Genomic DNA, 19621 nt, shown 5'->3' with positions numbered 1-19621 from the left:
CAAAAGCACATATTTAATACATTCTTGTCTGTCTTAAAGCACAAACACTTCTTTTAGAGGGAACACTTTACTCTTTTGGTTGGTTGTTTAATCTTGATAATTCACTATAGACTATAGAGTACACTATAGACCGCATTCACAAAGTTTAATGGCACTTGAAAAGATATGCCTACAAGGAGCTGGTCCTCATTGTCGCCCTATATAACACAAATCCAGTCATTTAGGGCAAAGTCTAGAAACAGAATGAACCCACATTGTGCATGCTCTTGAATATGATTACTAAAGGATGTTTTAGGTGAGCTACGCCTATTGTACTTTTCTATTGCTCTTAAATGTTATAGGTTGAAGAGCACTAGAAGGCTTCCATTCATTATTAACAGAGTATTCCTTGTTTTCTTTTCAACAGTATCACCCCCAAAAGATTTAGTTGTGACAGATGTAACCACTAAAACCATGAACCTTGAATGGGTCAACAAAATTAAAGTTTCTGAATATCTTGTTACCTACGTCCCCACAAGCCCTGGTGGCTTAGAGTTTGACTTCAGAGTCCCTGGGGACCAAACAACAGCCACTATTAGAGAACTTGAACCTGGAGTAGAATACTTTGTCCGCGTCTATGCCATCTTGAGGGACCAGAAGAGTATCCCAGTAAGCGCCAGGGTTGCCACACGTAAGTACAAATGCACTTTCACTTCTTATAATGGGTTATGGAAAGAAGTTCACAGATATGTTTACAACTACTGAAAGCAATTGTATAATCTGGACAGTAGAGGGAATAAAAAGCAAAAACAATGACAAATAGAACAAGGGGAATCAAACTGTTAAGCTAAAATGGACCTGAGATCAACCCCAAAAAAATTATAAAATAGAGTTAGCTATAACACCGGTTACCCTGATTCCAATAATGTTTTTACTTTCTTGCTATGCCCCTTAGCTCCCAAAATATAGTGGTTTCATTATTTGGTTTACTAGCTGTACTTTTCACTGATTAGTCAGATGGGCGGGACCTTTATTGCAAATTGGAGTGTGAATTCTAGGCTCAAGGGATATAAATATGGGGCTAAGGGTGAGTGAATTATATTTGGGGGTCTCAGCACGAAGCTCCTAATCCCACCCCCATCTATCAGTCACATGCCACTTTTCAATAAACGTCCCACCCATCTGACTAGTCAATAAATGGTGCAGATAGTCAACCAAATAGTAAAACCCCTATATCTCAGGAATGGAACAGCACTGCAAGGAAGTAAAATCTCAGCTGGAATCAGGGCACTCAGGGCTATAAAATAATAATAATAATAATAATTATTATTATTATTATTATTATTATTATTCTAAACACATTTTTGGATTGGCCACAGGTCATCTTTAAGAACAGTTACAGGTGAAAATGAAATTCAAGTAAATGGCCAAACAAGTAATAGGTTCTGGGCTGGTCCTAAAAGTCTTTCTTTGTTAGTGTCTTCACTGTGGCAAATAGAGTTATTACCAACTTATCGTAATTGACATTAAAAAAATGTTTTGTTTTTTTATTTGTTAGAATTAACTGTATAGTAACCTAAATGTTTTCTTTTTAGACCTGCCTAGCACAGATGATCTCAGGTTTAAATCAATAAAGGAAACTTCTGTGGATGTGGAGTGGGATCCTCTAGATATCTCCTTTGATACTTGGAAACTCATCTTCCAGAATACCGTAAGAAATGTCCATTCTTTTATGTAATAATATATTGCTAATTAGTTTATAAATATGGCAGATATCTAGTTAGGACCTTTATTACATGTCATGCTTATTAGAACCACATTGTGCCCCTTGTGGGTTGTATTCATTGTAGTGTTCATTGGTAAAGAAGGGTCATATAGATCATGTAATTATATATATGGTCAATCATCCATAAATGGACAAGCTGTTTGAACGGCTTTGATCTTCGTAAAAGGAAATAATGTATGTTAGACATACAGGCAGTATTAAATAGGACATCTAATAAAAGTGCCAGTTTAAAGAGAATTGACTTGTAAAAGATCTTAGGTCTCTATAAAGGCCATTAAGAACTAACAGTAATGTACAGAAATCTCATACATCTTGATAATTTGTAAATGTGAAACCTTAGTCTCTCTATTTGTGAGAGCTCATTGCTATTAGGGGTCTTCACATAAATAATGCCTGTCCTTCCTTGCATCCCCATCATCACAGTACCCGGTCTCTAGGATTTTTGTTTTATCAGGAAGCCTTGGCATATTTATGTAAAACACCTTTTCCAGGACAACCCCTTTATTAAAATCAGCAGCTTTAAGATACCTACCATAACCTGACTGATCAAAACTTTGGGCATGCCTCTATGACATGTCATAGAAGACACAGGGGCATACCAAGTAACCATGGAGACCAGTAATCAACTTCGAATAATGGTGCTCTTTCTGTAGCATGTTCAGAAAAGCTTGTAAATGGTCACCTTTATTCACAGGGCGACAGCACACAGTGATGTTATAGTACTAGAAAAAATGCACAGAGTAATGTCACAGAGTACAGCCATAATACTCTCCATGATATAACAACTCAGGGATATTGGTGTAATTAGTGTCCACAGTAATGTCTGTAAATATTGATAGTGCGCACTGATGTCACAATATATTGACGTAATGCACACAGTGATGTCACAGTAGAGGGAAAATCTACTCAGTGATGTCACAGTACAGAGAACAATCTACTCAGTGATGTTACGACACAGGAATTATACAACTAATGATGTCATATGCTGGCATAATATACATGTGATGTCACAGTACAGGAATAATGTGGTGATGTCACAACAGTACAAATGATAGAAAAAATGATGCCACATAAAATAGATAAGAGACATACAGTAGCAGGGGAAACCCTATTGTAAAACTTAGAATGGGGCTGTATTAAATCTACCAAGAAGTTTTAAATCTAAAATTCACCATTTCTGCCCTTAAGTCCTTACTGCCCTTATGTTGGCACATATTGTCCGCCACTGTTCTAATCATCTGAAGAACCACTATGTACGGTATATAAAGATGTGCATGCAGCTGGCGGTCCAGTGGAACCGATTGTACAATAGTCATATGAGACAGGAGTAAAGTCAAAAAAGGTCTCAGCAAAAGTTCTGCATACAGATTTCAGTGTAAAACATAAAATGTTTCAAAGAATGACATTTTATCTGAAAAGAAGTTCTCACAGTCATTGTATTTCAAAAGTCACTAAATGCTACAAAATCATTTTCCATTGCATACCTTAATATATGTGAATAAATTGTCCAGGAGTTTATGGCTCCTAGAAGATAAAACATGTTTTAAATGCAAAACGTTGTGAAATGTCCTGGGTTGTTGGATCCAATAGTTACAATATCAAGCATTTTGCCATGATTGCTCTGCACTTTTGTCAGTCTGTTCTACTTATACAACAGTCATGAAGGATAAAGTATTCATTCCATACGAAATGTGTTCTTTAGAGATAGTTCTGCCCCATAGGGTGTCCCAGACCGCTAGCACTGAGTGGTGCATATTTTTTGTTAATAACTATACAAATGTTTAATTGCATACTATTTAAAGCATGAAATAACCCTCCAAAATACCCCTTGGCCAAAACAGTTTTGAGAAGTTTGGCAAACTTAAAAAAAAAAAAAAAATGACCGCATCATATCATTTTTATTTGCTGAGATCTTTATGAACAAACCTACCGTACGTGATATCATTTACAATATTACTATTCACAGAAAAAACAAAATGGAGAGATAACCACCAGCTTGGAAAGTTCTGTAACATCTTTTGAGCAGCAAGGACTGGCGCCAGGAGAAACTTACGAAGTATCGATCCAGGTTGTGAAGAACAATACGCTCGGACCTGCTTTGACCAAGCTCACCACTACAAGTAATGTTGACACATTTTACAATTTTCTTCAGAGTAAAAATGATTTTGAGAAGTGCGACTTTTATCTAAAGCCTAGATATTTTGGAAATGACTAAATAGGAATGGGTGGTCACTAGTTCATCTCAGTATGGTGCTTCATAGGCACAGACGGACAGATTTACTGTAATTGAAAGTTACATGAACTATGATAAGAGAGACATGCACTTCTTGGTGCAGATACATCTAGTATATATTTTTGATCAGTCTTGGTAAATTCCACCCATTATGATATTAATAGATGTGCACTACTTAGTTCACCTCATGGCTCTAAGGCTGGGTTAACATATGTCCAGCGATCTGGCTCAGTGAATTCAGCCTAAAACTTGCCACAACTGATGCCTCAACCGATGACTAAGTGCACGAGTATGTATCAGTGGTCTAGGATCCGGTAGACATGTTCTGTGTGGTGTGACTGACATTCTGGCATCAAAATTGAGGATGTGGATGAATGTGAACTGTCCCATTAATTTGAATGAGATCAACTCTACCATCAGTTGGAAGAAAATGCCACAGGATCGCCAGCCGTATTTGAAGAGGGCCTAAGGGCTCATGCACACTACTATAGTAGATAGTCAATATAGACTTACAGCTGTACAGAGTAATAATATGATGGCCTTAAATATTCATTAGTGCTCTACTGTATGTCCAAATGACCCTGACTTTAAAGAGAGTCCAACAGGAAAACAGATAATCCAGGTTTGATCAGATGCCATATTGCAGATCTATCATTTCCTAGAGACATTGTTTCTTAGCACAGCACTATTTGTTGCCATTACATAGTGGCCCCCCAAGTCACCACAGGCAGCATGAATGACTGACATAACCCTTATTATAATGATACATGATGGATTCTGAATGGCTGTGCCATTTCATAGCAATCACAGCTGTACATTCAGCCAGGAACGGGCCCCCAAGTCATAGGGGAAGTCTTCTGCCCCCTATTGACAAAGATATTTTTCTTAAAACAGCTTAGAGCCCGTTCTTAGCCAAACTTACAGCTATGGTTACCATGAAATGGCACATCTGGTTAGAATCAATAATGTATTACTGTAACAAGTGGGCCTGTAGTTCTGGTAGCATGAAAGTAGGGTCAGGTTTCCTTTATACATATACAAAGTATATTAAATTATAAAACTTAGGCCATTGTTGGAGTTATAGCCAAAATCATTTGCTAAAATGTAGGGGAGTCATCTCCCAACCAGTTTTCTAACTGGAATTTCATTTATTGTGGACATTGCCACAGTAGTTTTATTAGGGCATCTATGCCAAAATGACTCAGCTTGTTTATTAACATTATAGGGTACATACAACTATATGACGTCCAGTGACCTAACAACAATGCTTGCAGTGATATCTCCACAACTGTGGTATGGGGACTTGTATCTCTGAATGCAACAAAAGGAGTTTTCTCACTGGATCAACATTAAGTCATAAACCTACAAGAATTAATAGAAAATGCTACAATACCACCCAAGAAATCTTTCTTCCCACACCACGTCTGACCAGTGATCTCGATGACAAAGACCTCAGTGTTAGGACTGTAAGACAAAAATGGAATTGAAAACACATGATTATAAACACCAACAGAGAGGGTGGTGAATACTTAAGTCAATCCAGCTGCTTTGTCACACAATGTAAAAATATCAATCACAACCCGCTTCTCTCCTGCGTTAGACACATTCCATATAGTCAGACTAAACACGAACATGTCAGCTCCCCTATAGTTGCAGAGACCTGTGAATAAAAATGAAAGCTATAAATCAATAAGCCTTTAGGACTAGTAAGAGCCGAGGAGGGGGGGAAACACATAAATGGTGACTGGAAAATCCATCATGTTTTATGGCAACATGTTGCAAAACTCTTTGCTTTAGCTCCCAATGCATAGTTCATGGAATCCCTGTGGGACGAATGTTCATAAACACAAACAGAGGCTTACTATAAAAGTTTTACATTAAAATCCTCTTTTTATGGAGCAAAGATCCATTTAATGACATTGTTTGCATACTTTGTAGGTGTTATATTATCGTTTTCATTATTAACATCATTATTATGAATATTCTTCATAATATTTTGCTTCTTTTATTACCTTCTCCGAATGACCTTTCGGAATTAACACCAGTCTCATAGGAAACAACAACTTGTAATTTGCTGCTTCAATCTTGATCTTTACTTCCAGTTATGACATTTAGGAAGATACCAACTAAAAGATCAATGAGAAATGCAGCTTTGCTCCCACACCATTCCTGAAATCCATATGACAGAATCCAGACGGCTTCAGACAATCTAATGACAAATCATTTTTGCTAAGATGAACTATAGACAATGCATTGTTCAGCCAGATGACATCATGTCGAAATTCTCATTCATTCACATTGTGCCAATAAGTACATTAACTCATTAATGGAATTAAAGCAGAACTCCGGTGCAGGAACACTTATCCCCTATACAAAGGATAGAAGATAAGTGTCTAATCTCAGAGGGTCCGATTGCTGGGACCTGCAATCTCCTGCACGGCACCCAGGCAGTCCCCAGGAATGGGGCATGTCAACCCCCACACGAAGCAGCGGCTGACACGCTCTCTCCATGTATCTCTATGTTAGAGCCAGAGATACAGCGTTCGAGCATCTCCGACTCTCTGATAGAGATACATGGAAGGGGCATGTTGGCTGCTGCTTCGTGCAGGGGTTGACCCGGGTCATTACTGGGGACAGTCGGGGTGCCGTAAGGAGATTGCGGGGGGTCCTAGTGATCAGACTCCCCATGATCAGACACTAATCCCCTATCCATTGGATAGGGGATAAGTATTCCTGCACCGGGGTTCTCCTTTAAGATATATACATGAAGCCCATTGGACGAGTAAATGTAAAACAACATCGGTGGGGTCTTTTAATGTGTGATGATATAAACATTATGTCATTGACATTTACAATACCTTTTAGGACTTGATGCCCCAAGTGAAGTTGATGTCAAGGATGTCACAGACACATCTGCCTTGATAACGTGGATGAAACCTCTAGCTGAGATCGATGGAGTTTCTCTGACCTACGGGACCGGAAATGAGCCCAGGACCACAGTGGAACTGTCTGAAGATGAAACCCAATATGCCATGAACAACCTAAGACCAGATACAGAGTATGAGGTTATCTTAATATCTAGACGTGGAGAAATGACCAGTTCTCCAGTTTCAGAAACTTTCACTACAGGTATAAAAAACTCAAAAAAGTAAAATTTCAGCAGTTTTTGTTAATGTGTATAAAAATGTAAATGTAAAAATGTTCAAGAATTGAAAATTACAAAAAAAATACAATTGAAACCATTGGGCTATCTAAGTAATGTACTTTTAATTTTGTTGGGCTCTACAGAGAAATGTCTTTGCAGTAGCTTTTTGCTCTGGCAACTAGAGGAGGGTCCTAAACTGCCAGCCCTTTATAGGGTTAGGAGTCCAGTGGGTGATCCTAATTAGTGACCACCATTTCTCTATACATTTTTTAGAAAAGGCTGCATATTGTTAAGTGAGACCGCCCACTGGACTCCTAAGCACAGCAAAAGCAAGAATTTCAATCAACAAGTGATTAATACGTTACAGTATATAATATAGAAAGATAGGTTGCATGTCAGCTTTAAGGCTGTCAGGTTTAAGGTTTTCTTATATTTTTACATGCAGATTTAGACACACCAAGAAACTTGAAAAAAGTGTCACAGACTGACAGCACTATTACTCTGGAATGGAAGAACACTGTGGCTAACATTGACTTCTACAGGATCAAGTTTGCCCCACTTTCAGGAGGAGACCATGAAGAAATAACTGTACCTAGGAGCAAGCAGGCTACTACCAAGGCCACCCTTACAGGTCAGGCAGTTTTCACATTGCTAACCCAATTTTTCTAAATTAAACTATATATAAATGCTTGCTTAAAAGTTGGCTCTACCAATCCCTGCTGCCCTATACACATGAATGCTCAGTTAGGCAAAACTCTTCTGGGTTATGTATAGGGAGAGGAAGTGGCCACATACAGCGGCTCTAAACCTCTTAAAGGGGGTACTCCACTGGCCAGCGTTCAGAAGTAAATGCATTGGTCGACCATGCTCCTTGTGACACCAAGGCCATGCCCCTTAATGCAAGTCTATGGGAGGGGGCGTGATGGCCATCACGCCCCCTCCCATTGACTTGCATTGAGGGGGCGTGGCCATGATGTCACAAGGTGTGTAGCCTTTCCTCCGCAACGCGAAAACAGAGTTCGGAATATTTACTTCTGAATGCTGGCCAGTGGAGTACCCCTTTAAAACAAAAGTGTCAAATATGTTGATTAACTGTCTGGTCCTTCTCTCTCTTGATATCAGCCATTGAGAGAGAGTCAGGAGGCCCCCACACATTAGATGGTTAGACTTTTCACCAACGTTGGTGGATATGTACAACATATTCTAATGTTTGTGTCCAGAATAATTGATTTATTAACTTGAAAAATAGCAATTAACGTCATCTTAATGTCTTTGTGATTCCTAGGGTTGAGACCAGGAACTGAATATGGCATCGGACTAACAGCAGTGAAACAAGACAAAGAAAGTTCTCCTGCTACCATCAATGCAGCAACTGGTAAGAAATAATATTAAGAAGAATAATAAGAAGAAGAATATGTGAGGAAAGACACTGGTGTTAGAAATAGAAATGGTAACAATAAAAGTTAATTTTCTCTTTCAGATTTGGATGCCCCCAAGAACTTGGAGGTCACTGGGTCTACCGAAACTACATTGAATGTACGATGGATAATCCCAGTAGCCAAGTTCGATGGATACCGTCTCACTTACATCAGCAGCGGTGATTCTGAGAGCGAACTCCAGGTTCCTGGAGATGCCAGTTCCTATATACTGACTGGGCTTGAACCTGGTAAAGAATACACCATTTCATTGGTTGCAGAGAAAGGCAGACACAAGAGCAAACCCGCAACGGCTATTGGACGTACTGGTAAGTCACTCAGCATTTACTCTTGGAAAGTATTGCTTTTCCTTCCAGAGATCAATCAAATAAAAAGTCTTTAGGGTAATGACTACTGGAAAAAGTATGCAAAATAACTTTACTCCAAAAGGTGGAAAATTGTCTCTAGCCCCAATTTTTGTTTCCAGGATAAGTTTGGGATCGGTACATGACTATTTCTACTCTTATTTCTCTTCCATGTTATAACCAAACAACTTGCATCCTTTTATTTATACAAGTATATTTATTCTTACTACTTTCCAACCCACAGATTCTCTTTTAAGCTTTTACCTTTTTTCTACAGAGCGTGAATGTGTCATCTTTTCTTCGACAGAGAAAGGATAATAAACCTCATCTTATTTTTATCTTTTAATCTCAGATTTGTTTTGCACATGATATTACAAATTTCTCAGTTCTTTAAATTATCCATCCGTATGTTATTATTTCTCTGCTGGCTTTTGTTATAGATTAACTCATTGTTACCAACAGCCGTAGTGATGAAGGAGGGCAGTTTTGGATGGCCATAGTATGACCCAGGACCTCAGGGAGCCTACTGAGCCAAGTCTAGATCACCATAGAAATTTTTTATGGCCATCTGAAACCAGCCTATGCTGGGATCTATTCAGTTTATAGTGAATCTCATTCCTCTCATAAATGTATTATTTACCACATATTTGAATTCCTTATTCATTTTTATGTCTTTTTGTCAGGGGTCCAAGTTAAGCCGCATGCCTGTATTATAGCATTATACAGAGCCATAATATACTACCTATAGAACTGCATAAGTTTCTACTGTACTGTGCTACCATATGCCTTTGATTTCAAATGTAACATCTTTCAACTGAGCTATTTCTATTGGAGAAGAATATTTCTGTTTACAAAGGCACCATATATTACAGTGCATGATGTTTACTTTTCTATTGTATAAAGCCACAGGGACTTTTGGTGCCTTAAAGGGGTTATCCAGCTTAGAAAAAATTATCCCCTATCCAAAGGATAGGGAAAAAGTTTCAGACTCCAGGAGGACCAACCAATGGGACCCCCCGCAATCTTCTGCTGCGTCAGCGCATGCCCATATGGAGTGGGTGGGTCGACCATCACTTTGTGCAGTGGTTGACACAGCTCCATGCATAGGAGAGCCGGGGCCAGGAAATCACAGGGGAGTCCCAACAGTTGGAGCCCCCATGATCTAACACTGCAAAGGATAGGGGATACATTTTTCTAAGCTGGACTACTCATTTAAGGGCTTGTTCACACTGCGGACATTCAGCTGGTGTAATTCCAACAGCTAAATGTCTGCTTGCAGCAGGCGCCACCAAGGTCATAGGGCCGCATGGGCATTGGCAGTCTCATAGATGGCAATAAAGTCAGTCTGAATTTTACCCAAAGAAATAACATGTTTATTCTCTAGACAGAGTTGTAGTTTTTGCAACAGGTGATGGCAGACTGGTTGGGAAACAGTGCTCTTTTGGAGTCATTGTAGGGTTCGGTACCTTAAAAGGGGTACCCCGGAGAGTTACTTCTATTTTAAAATTGTAAGCCTTCCAGTACTTATCAGCTGCAGTATGCTCCAGAGGAAGTTGTGCAGTTCTTTCCAGTCTGAGCACAGTGCTCTCTGCTGACACCTCTGTCCATATCAGGAACCGTCTTGAAGCAGGAGAGGTTTGCTATGGGGATTTGCTCCTGCTCTGGACAGTTTCTGACAAGACCAGAAGTGTCAGCAGAGAGCACTGTGGTCAGACTACACAACTTCCTCTAGAACGTACAGCAGCTGATAAGTATGTGAATACTTAAGATTTTTAAATAGGAGTAATTTACAAATCTATATATCTTTCTGATGTCTATTGGTTTGAATTTCTTTTTCTTTTGGAGTTCCCCTTTAATAAAAGTATTTGCCTTTTTTAAGATTCGCTTGACTAGTGGCATATGGATCTTAAGTAAAAGAGAAGAAACCCGATACAATGACACGGTTAAGGCAAAAATTTTTCCATGCCAGAAATTTTATAATAAAATCAGACCGTGACTTTCTAGATACATTTTTCCCGGTATATTTAATCCTCTTAAAAGCCAAGCGTCAGTATGAATGAAACCAATATGACCAACAGCAGTGCTGTATAGTGGTCACAACAATTAGACATAAGGAAATAGTATGAAGGCGAAGGCTGGTTTAGTGATTTCATCTCTTTCATCTGGTTTCGATGCATTCCTCATGTGAGACAAACACCGACTCTCCAAATCCAACAGAGCTAATCCGCCATCCCTGCTAATTCCAGGAACATGCCCTGGGGTTCTAGTCCTAAGAGAGTCGTTGCTCTGTGCCATAAAGTGGGAAAAAGGTGATTAAGATTTAAAGACAGTGTTAACAAGTTGAAGTATGAAGCAATTCTTTGTGTGTTGGGGAAGATGATCTTAAATTCTATTCTAGCATGGGAATCCCAGCTGAGTAGTTTTCATACAATACTGGTATTCATGATAGCGCCAAAATGTGTTCATAAACGTGTAGGTTTATTTATTCATAAGATCATATAATTCTTCCTTATGTGAGTGGAAACCACCGGAGGTAGGTGTAGGAGAAACCACATTGCGGAATGGAATTAACATTCTACTTTCATTTCTTTTTTTTAAATTTATTTTAATTATTTCTTTTTTTCCATTTTACTTAGCACGTCTAAAATTAACACACGTAACGACATATCAGAATTAAAATGCTGTACCCAGTGAACTGCTTTAGGCTGCGTTCACGTGTTCAGGTTTTTAATTGCAATTTTAGAATACAAAGAGAGGAATGGTTCTAGAAAGAGGAGAAGCCTCAGTCTTTTAGGTGTCCTCCATATATGATCTGTTGTAGGCTTTGTATTATGTCATTGTAATTAAAAACTTGAACGTGTGAACACAGCCTCAGGGTTGGTGTTAGTTAATGACCAATAATGTACACGTTTTTGACCTCCAGTATGCTACACCAGGACCCTATGTAGTTCTATTGAACAGAACTTCAGTGGAATGATTTATTAGATCCGCAGGGGATCCAGCTGTAACTTTCCGAACACAATACCCTCATCTGAACCCGGCCTTGGCATTTTTACATGCGTACCTTTTTAGGGATTAAAGGGGTACTCCATAGAAAAATTTTTTTTTTTTAAATCAACAGGTGTCAGAAAGTTAAACAAATTTGTAAATTACTTCTATTTAAAAATCTTAATCCTTCCAGTACTTCTCAGCTGCTGTATAACACAGAGGAAGTTCTTTTCTTTTTGAATTTCCTTTCTGTCCAACCACAGTGCTCCCTGCTGACACCTCTGTCCATGTCAGGAACTGTCCAGAGTAGGAGCAAATCCCATAGCAAACCTCTCCTGCTCTGGACAGTTCCTAAAATTGACAGAGATGTCAGCAGAGAGCACTGTGGTCAGACAGAAATGAGATTCAAAAAGAAAAGAACTTCCTGAGGAGCATGCAGCAGCTGATAAGTACTGGAAGGATTAAGATTTTTTAATAGAAGTCATTTACAAATCTGTTTAACTTTCTGGAAGCAGTTGATTTAAAAAAATATATATTTTGCAGTGGCGTACCCCTTTAACGTTTTCTTAACGAAATGTTATTTTTTTAGGTGTAAAAAAGGTGCAATTTAACTCTAACAATATATATATATATATATATATATATATATATATATATATATATATTTATTTATGTCATTGCCTAGCTCAGTGGTCTCAAACTGTGGCCCTCTAGATGTTACAAAACTTCAACTCCCAACGGCTCGGAGTTGAAGTTTTGCAACATCTAGAGGGCCACAGTTTGAGACCAATGGCCTAGATGAAAGATTTGACATGCATGCTATTTTTTATATATTTTTTTTTATAGAAAATGTGTTTTCTTCATAACGTTCCCTGACTAACAATAGCCTATTCTCGTATTCAGAAGCACCTCTGGAGCTGGGCAACCTATTGGTATCCCATGTAGACTGGGACTCCTTTAAACTCACGTGGGCAGCTCCAGAGAAGAACTATGAGAAATTTGTGATTGAGGTTAAGGATACTGATGATGATGAAGAAGATACCAAAACCATAGTGGTTCCTGGAGAACTTCGCTCTTTGGAAGTGCCGGACTTGAAACCGGCTTCAAAATATGTGATCACATTATATGGTGTGATTCAGGGATCTAATACTAAGCCTCTCATTGGTGAAGCTGTCACAGGTACCTGGGAATGTCTCAGTATGGTTTTTGATATCACTGCTCCATCAGCTGCCCACAATCCATGTTGCAATATTATATAATTGGCACCTGCTTCATCAACTATATCCAATCTGCCTTCTCCAGCTTTTCCTCTATACGGACTGCCTTGGAATTCTATGCACACATCTTAAACTATATTGCTCAAAAAATATAGGGAACACTTAAACAACACAATGTAACTCCAAGTCAATGACACTTCTGTGAAATCACACTGTCCACTCAGGAAGCAACACTGATTGACAATCAATTTCACATGCTGTTGTGCAAATGGAACTGACAAAAGGGGGAAATTATAAGCAATTAGCAAGACACCTGGCTGATGTTTCGGTTACTTTTGAATGCTGGTGGTGCTTTCACCCTAGTGGTAGCATGAGACGGAGTCTACAACCCACACAAGTGGCTCAGGTAGTGCGGTTCATCCAAGAGGGCACATCAATGCGAGCTGTGGCAAGAAGGTTTGCTGTGTCGGTCAGCATAGTGTCCAGAGCATGGAGGCGCTACCAGGAGACCGGCCAGTACATCAGGAGACATTGAGGAGGCAATAGGAGGGCAACAACCTAGTAGCAGGACCGTTACCTCTGCCTTTATGCAAGGAGGAGCAGGAGGAGCACTACCAGAGCCCTGCAAAATGACCTCCAGCAGGCCACAAATGTGCATGTGTCCACTCAAACAGTCAGAAACAGACTCCATGAGGGCCCGACGTACACAGGTGGGGGTTGTGCTTACAGCCCAACACCATAAAGGATCTTTGGCATTTGCCAGAGAACGCCAAGATTGGCAAATTCGCCACTGGCTCCCTGTGCTCTTCATAGATGAAAGCAGGTTCACACTGAGCATATGTAACAGATGTGACAGTAGATGAGTCTGTAGACGCAATGGAGAACGTTCTTCTCCCTGCAACATACTCCAGCATGACCGGTTTGGCGGTGGGTCAGTAATGGTGTGGTGGGGTGGCATTTCTTTGGGGGGCCGCACAGCCCTCCATGTGCTTGCAAGAGGTAGCCTGACTGCCATTAGGTACCGAGATCCTCAGACCCTATGTGAGACCATATGCTGGTGCGGTTGGCCCTGGGTTCCTCTTAATGCAAGACAATGCTAGACCTCATGTGGCTGGAGTGTTTCAGCAGTTCCTGCAAGAGGAAGGCATTGATGCTATGGACTGGCCCGCCCGTTCCCCAGACCTGAATCAGATTGAGCACATCTGGGACATCATGTCTCACTCCATCCACCAATGCCATGTTGCATCACAGACTGTCCAGGAGTTGGCGGATGCTTTAGTCCAGGTCTGGGAGGACATCCCTCAGGGGACCATCCGCCATCTCATCAGGAGCATGCCCAGGCATTGTAGGGAGGTCATACCGGCACGTGGAGGCCACACATACTACTGAGCCTCATTTCGACTTGTTTTAAGGACATTACATCAAAGTTGGATCAGCCTATAGTTTGGTTTTCCACTTTGATTTTTAATGTGAGACTCCATATCCAGACTTCCATGGGTTGATAAATTTGATTTCCATTGATCATTTTTGTGTGATTTTGTTGTCAGCACTTTCAACTATGTAACGACGAAAGTATTTCATATGATTAGTTCATTCATTCAGATCTAGGATGTGTTATCTTAGTGTTCCCTTTATTATTTTTGAGCAGTGTATAACAATAGTAATGAGAATAACAACCTCAACGGCTCTATATCCAACATGTTATGTAGCAAAGCATTAGGGAAACCAATAGCAAATAGTGTAAACCAAGTACAAATGCGAAGAAGTCCTTGACTATAACTGCAAAGAATATAATAGTGTACATGAGCCCTAAAAGGGAGAACTAACAATTCATCTCTTCTTTGATACTAGTTCATAGCAAAAAATAAAAAAATTATAGTGTCTTTGGTAGGTAATCACTTTCTATTTTTTAAATATGACACAATAGAGTGGCCATAGTACATCTATTTAAAATGGTACTCAGGTGGAAAGTATTTTTTTTTAAATCAACTGGTGCCAGAAGTTAAACAGATTTGTAAATTACTTCTATTTAAAAATCTTAATCCTTCCAGTACTTATAAGCTGCTGTATGCTCCAGAGGAAGTTATATTTCTTACTTGAGTTCTTTTCAGTCTGACCACAGTGCTCTCTGCTGACACCTCTATCCATGTCAGGAACTGTCCAGAGTACAAGGAAATCCCATTAGCAAACTTCTCCTGCTCTGGACAGTTCCTGAAACGGACAGAGGTGTCAGCAGAGAGCACTGTGGTCAGACAGAAAAGAGCAAATCAATTTCCTTCGGAGCATACAGCAGCTGATAAGTACTGGAAGGATTACGATTTTTAAATAGAAGTAATTTACATATCTTTGTAACTTTCTGGCATCAGTTGATTTAAAAAAAAAAAAAAAAAAAGACATGTTTGCCACCGGAGTACTTATCTAATTCTTGCTGCAGGCTTTCTGCTTCTGCTTTTATAATTTCCCAACATTTTAAGGCCAGTAAGAATACAATACTAAGTAAAAAGAAATATTTAAAAAAATAGTTCTATAAGCCAAACCTGTGTAAAAGCCATTAAAAAGGTGTTTCCATCTCAGCTTTTTATTCCCTATCCATAGGATAAGGGAGAAGAAGCTGATTGGAGAGAGGGGGGGGGGGGAGGTGAGACTACTGAGACCCCCGCCTATTCAGACAATGGTGTGCACCGAGCTTGCCTTACCACCACTTCATTTATTCTTTATGATTCCACCAAAATGTTTATGATCTCTGAACATTCAGCAGACCCACAGGGGACAATTATACAGTGTGTGAACATGGCCTAATATTGAGGTTTTCAATTATCACAACGTACAAAAAAAAAAAAAAAGATTTCAATAAGCTTCATTTTTCTTCATGGCTCATCTATTGCATATCATACCGAAAATGGCTTCATAGAAATATGGCTGCATCTGCTTCATTCATCAGCTATTCTTCTCCGTGCTCACTGCTTTACGGTGCATGATCCCACATCCAGTATCTGAAAGCATGCAAAGCGTTGCCAAATAAATGATCTTCGGTGGGTCATTGGTGCTTGAGATGAGCCCCTATGCTTGATCGTGGCTTCCGGCTTAAAGACAGAAAGGCGCTATAGACGTCTGCTTTCTCCTTCTGGCAGGGTTTGCGGGCTGCTGAACAAGCGTCCTCGCGGGGATTGTAGGATTAGTCTTTGATTAATTGAATTACATTTTTCCCTGCTCAGAAAAAAAGCCAGAAGTAGACAACTTGTCCATCACCAACGTAACACCCAAGAGCTTTGATCTGTCCTGGACAGCAACGCAAGATGAGTTTGATGGATTTGTTATAGAAATCGTTGATACAGAAAAGTTATTGGAGCCAGTGAAATTAAATGTCTCTGGCCATCTCAGGAATACTCCTATCTCAGGGTTATTACCCAACACTGATTACACCATCTACCTCTATGGCATTGTCCACGGTCGACCTACACAACCTATTAGCACTTCAGCCTCTACAGGTATTGGATATTCCAGCCATCAACGGATTGACTTTTTCTTTATTACAGTGAATCTCTCTTTCAGTTTTTCAGTGTTGTTTGTTCTGTCTGCTGACTGTGTTTGTTGTCCTCAGTGATTGTATGGATGAAGCATTCATTAAGGGGGTACTCGGCCAAAAAAACATCTTATCCCCTATCCAAAGGATAGGGGATAAGATGTCTGATCGGGGGCCGACAGCAGTGGCGTCCGGAACATGGAAGCTTGGAGCTTCTGTGTTTGTGACGTTACGCCATGCCCCCTACATTCATGTCTATGGGAGGAGGCATGACGGCTACGCAGTAGCCGTCACGCCTCCTCCCATTGACATGAATGGAGGAGGTGTGGTGGCTGTAGTCACCAGTTATCTGGCACGGAGCGGAACTCGCTCCATGCACAGATAACTTGGGTACCGCGCCAGAGATCGCAGGGGTCCCTAGCAGAAAGACCCCAGCGATCATACATCTTATCCCCTATCCTGTGGATAGGGGATAAGATGTTTTTCGGCGGAGTATCCCTTTAATTGTATTAAATGTATTACAATGTCTCACCTGCAAACCTCAGGATGCTAGATGTAATACACATCTACTAGATAAAAAAAAAATATAGCTGGCCACACACATTATATAGTCGGTACTCAAGCTAGCCGTACACATCAGATAGCTATCAGCCGACAGGTACTTCTCCAAGGTTCCCCATACAGAATCAGATGCCCACTCCGCTTGTGCATTTTCAGCAAGGAAAGGGGGAAAATAACCACTCCCAGATTCCTCTTGCAGCAGCTTATATTTTTCAGAAGTTTCCCTATGTTAATAAGGTGTGCTAGCTTAGTTTAGAAAACCCACTTTCATATACCCTATTAGCCTATTATGGGTTATTAGAGAGGGTCCCCTGTTCTTAGGAGACTGGAAAATAGTTACAAAACAATGTATCTTACTTTGGGAGTTATGTCCCATCCTATGTTACACAACCCACTCGTTTAAATAGGTGTTGTGTAATGCTTAATATCCCCTGTGGTGGCGCTGCTGGGAAACTGAACACTTACTAGCCTATTTTCCCACAGATTACAGCTGATTACTGAGGGTCCCACCAGGGGGACAGTTTGTAGTCAGCATATTGTCAAGGGCCCCTAAAAAGTAGAGCTTGTTCAAAGTGAACAACCACATTAAAGTATAAATTATCCATTCACATTTAGAGATACAATTTAAAGTGCCTGAGTACGGTTTCTCCTGACTTCACTCAAAAGACAAGAGATGGCCCCATAAAGTCCATCTCCGGTCAGAGCAAGGAGTGAATGCACTTAGTGCACACTCATCCCCTCTCATTCTAGATATTGTGGGGGGCTAAACATCCAGACCCCGACCGATCAAAACTTTTACATATCCCTAGGAGATATAAAAAGTTTATTTTAAATGACAGTTAAACTGTTGCTTAGACCCGACCATTATTATATTTTTTTTTTACCTGTCTAGTTAGTATTAAGTGTTTATGTTTGTCTGTTCTTATTTGTTTAATATATTTTTTGTAAATAAGGAGCTATGAGTATGAGAATATTTGCAAATCATTTGTAAGTCACATTACATAGCCCGTAAAACCTTAGAATTGTACAGAGCCAAATACATCACCCGTAGACTTATATGGGGGCAACTCTTTTAATCTATATGCCTATAATTTGATATAGAGATTCTGTATGATATAACAAAGTAGGGGTATGCTACACTGGATGTTGTATTAACTATTTGTATTTAGAATGTAATATCTGGTCATACGGAGCACCATATGGTACCACACATGGTACCTTGGGCCCCGTGGTATAATGCATGAGGCTGTATACACAACCTTACTTATGATATCTATCATTCCCTTTGGTTTATGGTACCAGATCAAAAAGGGTTGTATGCAGCATGTTTCTATTTAGTGAGTTGACAGGTGCCCCATAGGTCAAGCATCATGCCCCATTTTAGCCAATGGAATACTGGAGGGGACATCAGGAACCCATTCAGTTTGTTGCATATAACTATCCAGAGTGGCCTTGGATCCATAAACATATGTGAACTAACCCTAAGCAGATTTCATACAACATAGTTCCTATTTACTACATCTATGGGTATGTAATGTTTTACTGTAACATATTGCTTTTCAGGCAGATATCGTCACAATGTGTTTTTACCTGCTATCTTTCGTACTTTACTGGTTCTTTTATAGCCAAGTACTCAGCACCTATCAGAAGAGAATGCAACTACAGTGCTAACAATCCTTTTTCCTTTGCTTCTTCCTTCCATGGAATCTTTTTTTACAGAGACAGAACCTGAAGTCGGAAACCTTGTGGTTTCCCAAATTACCCCAAACAGTCTCCATCTGTCATGGACAGCTGACGAAAGTGGTTTTGACAACTTTATCATTAAAATGCAAGATACAAAAAAGCAGTATGAGCCAATAACACTAACAGTGCCAGGCAGCGAACGGTCAACTGTTGTGACAGGACTAAGAGATGGCACTGAATATGAGATCGATCTGAATGGCGTTTCTAGTGGTCAGCACTCTCCATCAATTGTAGGAGAGGCAACAACAGGTATTTCAACGTAACATGGTGGTCAGAACTTTTGAGAGTTGCAATATTGTGAGGAGGAAGCAAAAAATAATCTACAGCTTTTTGATTTCCCAAAGTTCTAGAAAGGGTTTGCTTTATAAAGCAAAACAAATATCTAAATATGTATTTATATGCTATTTACTTATTTATAGGTATTCTATAGTGGGTACAAACTCAATCAAAACGTGCATTATATAGTATCTAAAAAGTACAATTATTTATTTTTACTGCCAGCTAAAGGGGTTATATAGGCACTGGTGTAAATCATAAAGCAAATCTGATTCACCATACCAAAACCCCCTCCACTTCTTTTCTGCCAGTCTCTGTATTTTCTGGTCGCCTCTGGCATGGACATGTGACCGCTGCCACCAATCACTGGATGCAACAGAGACCCTCTAC

The 19621-nt window shown here is 39.8% G+C and overlaps 1 protein-coding gene across 2 annotated transcripts in view; it reads left to right on the top strand.

Annotated features, from left to right (window-relative positions):
- The window catches only part of TNC (tenascin C), a 112660-nt gene that overhangs the window by 43907 nt on the left and 49132 nt on the right, over window positions 1–19621 (top strand). Inside the window, exons 4-13 of one of the 2 annotated variants that reach the window (XM_056541209.1) lie at window positions 407–670; window positions 1575–1690; window positions 3732–3885; window positions 6864–7127; window positions 7589–7774; window positions 8429–8518; window positions 8624–8887; window positions 12815–13090; window positions 16344–16616; window positions 18932–19204. In XM_056541209.1, coding sequence (XP_056397184.1) covers window positions 407–670; window positions 1575–1690; window positions 3732–3885; window positions 6864–7127; window positions 7589–7774; window positions 8429–8518; window positions 8624–8887; window positions 12815–13090; window positions 16344–16616; window positions 18932–19204 — 2160 coding nt within the window. The remainder of the gene's footprint in view (window positions 1–406; window positions 671–1574; window positions 1691–3731; window positions 3886–6863; window positions 7128–7588; window positions 7775–8428; window positions 8519–8623; window positions 8888–12814; window positions 13091–16343; window positions 16617–18931; window positions 19205–19621) is intronic. The other variant, XM_056541210.1, reaches the window with a different exon arrangement.

This window comes from Hyla sarda, chromosome 9 (genome assembly GCF_029499605.1).
Source record: "Hyla sarda isolate aHylSar1 chromosome 9, aHylSar1.hap1, whole genome shotgun sequence".
Classification (NCBI taxonomy): domain Eukaryota; kingdom Metazoa; phylum Chordata; class Amphibia; order Anura; family Hylidae; genus Hyla; species Hyla sarda.
This window is presented reverse-complemented; position numbering and strand designations above follow the sequence as displayed.